This window comes from Centruroides sculpturatus, unplaced genomic scaffold (assembly GCF_000671375.1).
Source record: "Centruroides sculpturatus isolate CEXI.00-Female unplaced genomic scaffold, Cexi_2.0 scaffold186, whole genome shotgun sequence".
In the NCBI taxonomy this organism is placed as follows: Eukaryota; Metazoa; Arthropoda; class Arachnida; order Scorpiones; family Buthidae; genus Centruroides; species Centruroides sculpturatus.
This window is the reverse complement of record NW_019384354.1, coordinates 751,659-760,074: the sequence shown is the minus strand read 5'-3', so window position 1 is coordinate 760,074 and position 8,416 is coordinate 751,659. Positions and strand designations below refer to the sequence as shown.

Here is an 8,416-nt window from a genome sequence, read left to right as displayed (position 1 = left end):
TGGTTTTACGATAAATTGTCGGCGGGATTGTAAGATCTAGCCGATGTCAGGATGCTGACACCAGTTAGGATAGAGCTAAACGTGACCTAACCCGCGTATTGTAACCAAAGATTGAATAGGAAATTATCAAGTTGGGAGGGTGCGCGGGTAAGTCGAGAGTGTGTTCGTTTCCCGAGTGAGAGACAGGCAAACAGGTTTAACAAACATAACAAAAGTTTAATATATATCTAAGCTAGTATACATGAGAAAATACAAGCTATATGACTAAATGTGACGATTACGTGAGGATATTATCAAATATTACAAGGCGTCGCGACCATTCTATTATGCCGCGAGCGCATATCGGGCTTATCTGAGAGATCTCAACTCGAATCGGAAAGAGAGTTTACAAACACCGATTAGCAGAAATACTTCATAGGGAGAATGCTATCTTCTCGGTGGATGGAGGAGTGTACGGTCATTGTCCGGAGATCGCTCGGTGACGGATGGAAGTTGAATCGGTAGATTCTGTATGGCGTTGTTCCCTCGACGTGGCATCGGTCCGCCGGGTAGTTGGTGGATTGAACTCCTCTATCTTTACTCGGGATGTTCACTACCTTCACCTACGTCTATATATTTCCACTTCTTCCAGGTACTCCACCACGAACTCTCGCTTCTGCCTCTTCTCGTTGACTTGGGAAAGTCAACCATGTGATCGGCTGTTGTTAGAGACGAAGGTTGATTTCGCAGGTGTTGTTGGTTCAGAGGTGACTTAAAGACGTCGCTTGGTTGCAGCTGTCATGCTCATATTGTGGACTTGCAAAACTACTCTGTTCGATCAACGTTTAACTTTCTCCTCTCTTAACATCAACTTGTTATCGCTTAACAGTCTATTGTTAGAATTCTCTAACATTTGTTGACTGGAAGTGCATCATTCACTCGTTTTCGAGCGATGTTTTTTATCGCTACGGAGAATTAGGCTTACAAAAATTTTCTAAATTTTTCACATCATCAAACCTGCGATCTCACATAGTTATATAAATCAAATACTATAATATAACAAACATTAAAATGAAAACCATATAAAGAGTTTGGTCACTTCAGCCTACCGTCATCACGTTTATCGCGATATTCGGATGGTACGAAATGGCATAATTTCATTGGTCAAGTAGACACCAATTGAAAATATGTTATTTAAAATTTTTTTAAGATATCATGCCTTTTCCTAATGTTAACTCTAAGAAACTGTGCCATTCACAGCCGAATATCAAACGCTAATCTGTCAAGCAATCAAATTGGCGAAAAACGGACGAAATATTTACACTCGGCACCCTCGATAACTGCTTAAAACATATTTTGTGCAGGCTAGTAACCTCGTATTATGTAATTTTCCTATTCGAATTCCACCATCCGCCTGCCCGATAGAAAGAAGGGACCGTTGCTTTGTTTGTTTGTTAAGTTATAGCAACGCAACACTTGGGCGATCTGCCTAGGGGATGTCTTCCGGGATATTTACTTTTTTAAAGGGAAACTGGCTCCTATTTAGGCGTTACAGACGTGGAGAAAAACCCAGAAAACTCCGCGCAAACCCACGATCGACTAACGGTATTCGGTGGTTTTATCCACTCGGTTACTGGAGGGTTCTTATTGGGTTGCAATTTGAAAAAAACTGTAGAGTTATAAATTTCCAGTCGTTCGTCCGTCTCTGACCGTCCTTGATCTCCAGAACGTATTTAGATAGATGAAAGTCGAGACCAAACGTGGAAATCTTAAGAGAAAAGGACTGGACTACCTATATATGAACTTCCGATTTGTACTGCGAGTCACATCATTTCAATAAAAAAAATTTCCTCCGGAACGGAGTTAGATGCATAACCGGCACAACTGTATTGCTAACAGGGAAAGTATGATGTACGGAGGTAATTACTATACTTCATGCAGGTAAGTGCTATCTGCTACCTGTCGCAGTAATGGCGTAATGGCTCATCTATTTCGCGCTATATCATTGTCGAAGTAATTCGGTAAATATAATATATATTTTTTAAAATGTTATCATTTTTTTTATAAGAATTATATTTAGTTAATTATTTTTGTTAATTTTTAGCCCATAGATGGCGCTACGTGTAATTCGTAAAATCGATTGTAAATAATTAATTTAGTTTTAGAAATGCAATCGATATTTTGGAGTGGGTTGCACGACATGATTTAAGTTAGAAGTATTTGAACGTAACTATCGAGTTTCATAGCAATTGGTCAAATGGCCGAGGAGTGTATAGCGAACAAACAAACAAACATCCTCAATTATATATATATAATAATTTTATTATAGATAGATAATTAGCCTTATACAACAGAAGAATTTCATAATGCCGAAATGTTAAGTATGTACTGAACGCAAATACAGTTTGATTTTCTGTAACTAACCCTCTTGATCCTTAATAGTAGCGGTAAAGCTTTAGTCGTGCTCCGAGGATTTCGGTTTAAGTCCATTCGGGGAATCTCGTGGGCAGTGCCGGCCCGAGGCAAGTTTTAGGATGGAGCAAGATCCTATTATGGCGCCCCCTTGGTTGCCCCTAATTTATACCCTTTAATTTTCTTTACCATTCAGCCATCCCTTAAGACTTGGCGCCTGGAGCGGCTGCTCCGTTCGCCCTATGGTAGGGCCGGCTTTGCTCGTGGGTAATCTCTTCGGGACACGCCATCATTCGGTTACCTTAATGGCAGGCCGTGCCAAGCTCTCGACGTGTATATAAAATACATATCTTCCGATTGGTGGCAGGAACAGTCCAAGAGAAACAAAATCCAAGATTTGACGGTGGAATGGACGAGGCAGGTAAGACATTTTACTACCGCTTTGGAGGACCCGGGATGGCATTCGAGCGGTGGAAAAATCTCGAGAATTTTTGTAGACGGTCTGTGGGATACGCGATGTTTCCTCATTCACCCGGATGCCCCATTGTGGGTCCGAACGAACTCGTAATGCATAGAAAAAAAAAAGGTTCTCTTACGAGTTAGTGCCCACAGCGGTACGAGACAAAAGAAAATAACAACAACAATAATAATAAACGCTGTTATTTAAATACTTATGTACTATTTATTTATACAGTAAATAAATCATATTAACGGTTTTAATTTATTTACAAATTTATTTATTTATTTATTTATTTTCTAAACCACGTCCCCGAACGAGTTACGTAATTAGCGACCATTCGCGGCGATAATCGGAACTAACCAGAACGAAGCTTTTACGTTTCTGTAGTGACTTAAGGTTTTTATACTTGATTTATAGAATTATTTTGAAACGTAATGGCTGCCACCAGCGTAAGTATCGCCTCCCGATCAAAATATATATTGTTATTTCTCTTTTATTTGCACTCGCGATCGTTTAAAATCTTCACGAATGACAGTTCTTCGTGTATTGACTTGACTACAGTTTATATTTTTCAGACATGTTTAGACTATTATAAAGCCTTTCCTGGGATGAAATCAGACTAATTTCAGATTTATAACGTGTAAACATTGTCATAACTTAAACATTGGTTACATTATGAATCTCCAGTTAACTTATCGTTTTATTAAAGGCCAGTGAGTCCTTTCACCATTTAAAATTATTAAAAAATTCGGTTTTCCTATTGAAAGACGAATGGTGATCTGTTTACCGTGTTTATTGCATATTGCGTTCTATTCGGTTAACGGGATGCCGGATGACTGTTGCGTTTGACGATTTAGCCCGGCTTCGAGTAGCCCGCTTGACCATTTGTGGAGTAGTTGACGTAATATAGTTTTAGGAGGTGTGGGCTTGCCCCGCTGAGACGTGCGTCTAAGTGCGAAGCGTGTAGAAAAGGCGGTAACCGATACGTGTAAAACTGACCATTGGAGACGAATATCTTGCCTGGTGTCGATGATTCTGGGATGGCGTGAGATCTTTTGTTCGGAGCTCGAATCTTAACCGTTCCCATGTGTGTCGGTCGCCGTCCCGTTAACCGAAAAGTACCGCATGCGGTAATGCAAAAAATAGTGGGCACATTTCCTAGAAAAGCCGTTTTACTCGAGCTGCCGGAGGGTGCTTTAAGCGGTTTCTGTTTTCGTGGGAAATACTTTTATGTCTTGACTACGTGGCATTGTACGAATAAAAACTACCATTACTAATAAATTTGAAAATGTTTATGTCTGGTTAGAAGATTATGCAGAAATTTGCATTTCTAATTTTTTCAATAACTGATTTAAAATAGATTTTGGCATGTCGCAATTTTTGTTCGAGGTGTGGTACGTAATGCGTATATAATTTGTGGTGGTGGCCGTCTCGACTTCCGTTTTTGGAACTTGTGAACCTCGATGCACCGGTACCGGATGGCTAACTTGAAGCGAAAATAGCTTAACTGTCTTTTTAACAAAGTGGCTCTAGTAGGAAATGCACTCGCTGTGTTTACTGTATATGCCACACAGCGTGATTATTACATTAACTGATTACGCTGTAATAATTCAAAGTTTAGGATAATAATAACAAAATACAATGTTACTATTCTAAACATATATATACATATACATATACATATAACAACTAAACTTGAATTTTAATTAATTAATAACCAATACCTTAATGCCATGGTTCTCAATACATGCTCTGCGAAACCACTTCAAGTGTCAAAACCCGAAATAATCAAATATACAATTAAAGATTGTTGCAAAAGAAAAATCAATACAATGTAAAATTTTTGAATGGTAATGTAATCAGCAAATGCCAAATGATATCATATACTAGTTCGAGTGCACTCTTGATTTCAAAAAGGTTTGCCACCCCTACTTTAAAACCTATGTAAGTGTTCTACGAAAAAAAATGTCAAAGTTTAGTGTTCCCCAACTTCAAAAAGATTGAGAACCACAGCCTTAATGTGCAGTATTTTGAATTATTGAATTTAGAATGAGATAATAGATACTGGGATGAAGGGGGCGATACTGCGTAACGGTTTAATTGAAGGGGGCGACAATTTGTTAGAGGTTGAGAAACACTGATTTAGAATGAGATAGTAGACTAACCCCCTTTTAAATCAAATAACTTAGTTTCTTTACTTAAAATTTAGTCAATTTATGGCCCAAAAAAATTGGCATTTAGGTCTTTGTTGTTTAATTATACATAAGGCTTGGATGTCTAGGCACTAAAAATCATATAGTTATAAAATAAGCTTTTTTGATGAAATTAAATAAATAAATAACTGAAGTATACATATTTTGGTAACCACTAAAAATGATTTTTTAGATGAATAAACAAATTTGTTATGTCCTGATAAGATGAGAAGCACATAACAAATTTGTTTATTCGTCTATAAATCCATTTTTAGTGGTTATATCTGGCAAATACTGCTAATTTTAGCTTTATATTAGAGGTATACATATTTATTTCTGGGTGAAAGTACTTTTGTTTTATTATTACTACTGTATAATCTATATATTAGCAATGCCACCCAATAAAAGAGTAACTGTTAAAATATTTATATTGATAACTTAATTTTTGACCATATATGATTTTAATTTTCCGAAATTAATTATTTTTTTTTAATTTTCAGAAACCGGACGACCATCGTAAAAAATGGGACAGAGAAGAATTCGAACGAATCGCTCACGAAAGAATACTAGAAGAATATGAACTGGAAAAAAAGGCTAAAGACAAGCAGCCTCCTGTTCGACGTGAATATCTAAAGCCTAGAGACTATAGAGTATGACGCTTCTACTTTTACTTAATGATATTTATTAATTTGTACAAGTTTTTATATGTACAGTTTTTATATATTATTTTTAGTTCTTATAGTATTTTTAGATGAGTAATATGTTATAAATGAATGACTGAGAAATATTTTTATTAATTTTTATAGTTAGTTTGATAAATCGCAATGATATTAAATTATGTTCTAGAACAGCCTATACTTTACATTAAATACAGTAGAATCTCGATTATCCAGACTAATTGGGGATGAAGGTAGTCCGGATAAGGAAAAATCCGGATAATCGAAACAAACACTTTAATTTGTCTTTTAATGATAATACAACACGTTTTCTTTTCAATGACATATCGGTAATATTAAAAATAAATACTGTATTTAAACCGTGATCAAATTTTCAAGAAACAAATGTTCGTATTGAATTTGGACTACTACTGACTAGCGCTAACAGACTAGCTATTGTTTAAAAGGGATTTTATAAAATAAAAAGCAGTTGAAACTGCATTTTTATGAATAAAAATTTGACAAACTATTTATCGTTTTATGACGAGTAAAATTTTTTCTTCGCGTTCTTGGCTTTTAAGTAATGCATAAACTTTCGAGGCGCGAGGCCCTTCGGACCACGAGGCCTAGGCGGTGGCCCACGTCGTCCATGCCTTATGCCACCCTTGGTCATAGAAATGATGTAATTTGAATATAGATTATTTATAAATACGTATGTCAAGTTATATTTTTATTACGACGCAAAATATATTTAAGAGTTTACGACCACTGTGCCGGGTGAGACGTTGTTTAAACAAAAAATGTTATGCATTCCATCATGTACATAAACAGTGTCATAATTCGCCAAGTGCAAATCATCAAATTCGTAAAATCTTTGTTTATTTTGAACAATCCAGATAATTGAGGTTCTACTGTATTTGTGAATATTACAAAAACGTTGACATAACTTAGCAAGATCTTGTTGATATTTAATGAACCACTTTGCAATTGTATGTTATATTCTACCTACCAGTCACTATAAAATGGACTCATCTTAATTAACTATGCTCACCTGTTGGATGATCTGTACTTAAATTGTATGGTGTGTGTCTCTTATGAAAGTACAAAAATGTTTTAAATACAAACTACTATTGGATTTTCTATAAAAATTAATAGTAAATGCAAAGTATATAATATTAATTGAAAAATAAAAGAAAATTTTACAAAATTTAAACTGATTTTGATCAGTTTAATATTGTTTTCACATAAATAAGTTTCCCACTTGATAAAAAGACATTTATAGGATTTATTTATTGTTGTTTAATGTATACTATTTGGTTAATTCCTGTGTGCAGTGCTATGCCAAACTGAGGCTATGGCATAAACTTTCTATAGTTATGCCATATACTTTCTATAGTTATGCCATATATTCATGTTTAAGAATTTCGTACGTGGCATGTGTTAGTACGGCTACTTTCTGTAATATGATATGTAGTATTGTGGTATGATGCCTGTGCAAGAATCCCTATCCATTTTCTGGGCAAATTCTGAGTATTCACTAATTTCTCGGTGTGTGTATCCTCGGAGTTGTTGGAATCAAATGAATCTTTATTAATGCAAACATAAAGATGATGATGATAAATTATTACAATATCAAAGCAAAGGAATGATTTCTTGTGGAACAATGGTATGTAGCAAGGGTTGCCAACAAATTGATCGTGATCGACCGGTCGATCACTCGCGATGTCTTGACTTAATGTGTTACACTTGTAACCGAACGCAATGCGTGAAAAAAAAAGTGCAAACACAACTGTAGTGATATCGGACTTCCGCATCCTCTCCCAGATGCAGTTTTGTCAGTCCATGTGCAATCCATTTGCGTACAGTTGTAAAGGAGGAATAAGAAAGGGTTGTAAAACCGAAAAAAAGAAAGGCGGGAAGAAGGACAGAGAAAGTAGGTCGGGACATGGTAGAGGAAGGAAGGGTGAAGTGGTGGTCCCCGAAAATGACAATGTTGAGTTTCAATTTTTCTTCTGTTAAAAACCTTTCCTTCATGTTTTAAATTAAATTGTGGCTTTTCTTATCTATCTAAACTAGTATGTATGTCACACCTCTCCATCGCCGTGTAGACTATGCCTACTGCAACAAGTCGATCGTGACACATTTTTAAAATAAAAAGTACAAGGTGTGTTCAAAAAGTATCGGATCTTTGGTCGACAAAAATAAATTTATTGATTTTGATGTACAAAACCCTAATCGCCTTCAAAGTAGTCTCCTTGGTAATGTATACACTTCTCCCAGCGTTCCTGCCATTGCTGGAAACACTGCTGGAACGCATCTTTTGGAATGGCTATCAGCCGGTCTGTCGGATTTTGCACGATGTCTTTTCTCGACTAAATTCGGGTTCCTTTTAGCGGCATTTTCAGCTTGGGAAATAGCCAAAAGTCACACGGAGCCATGTCGGGAGAGTACGGAGCGTGACGAACCACAGGAGTGTTATGTTTGGCAATGAAAGCCCGAATCAGATGCACAGAATGGGAGGATGCGTTATCACGATGGAGCTGCTAAGTTTTGATCGACCACAGATCCAGTTGTTTGCGTCGCACAACATCGGAAAGACGACGAAGGACCTCCTGGTAGTACTCCTTTGCGATGGTTTGGCCTTGTGGTGCGTACTCACGACACACCACCCCACGAGAGTCGAAAAAACTGTCAACATGACCTTTGATATTGCTGCG

General features: G+C 36.7%; 1 protein-coding gene across 1 annotated transcript in view; it reads left to right on the top strand.

The window, feature by feature from the left end:
- The first annotated feature begins 3,162 nt into the window (after positions 1 to 3,162).
- LOC111639261 (zinc finger matrin-type protein 2-like) overlaps positions 3,163 to 8,416 on the top strand; it is a 31,954-nt gene continuing 26,700 nt past the window's right edge. The window contains exons 1-2 of the mRNA XM_023385092.1: positions 3,163 to 3,300; positions 5,544 to 5,693. Of these exons, the coding sequence (XP_023240860.1) occupies positions 3,286 to 3,300; positions 5,544 to 5,693 (165 nt within the window). The 5' untranslated portion in view covers positions 3,163 to 3,285. The remainder of the gene's footprint in view (positions 3,301 to 5,543; positions 5,694 to 8,416) is intronic.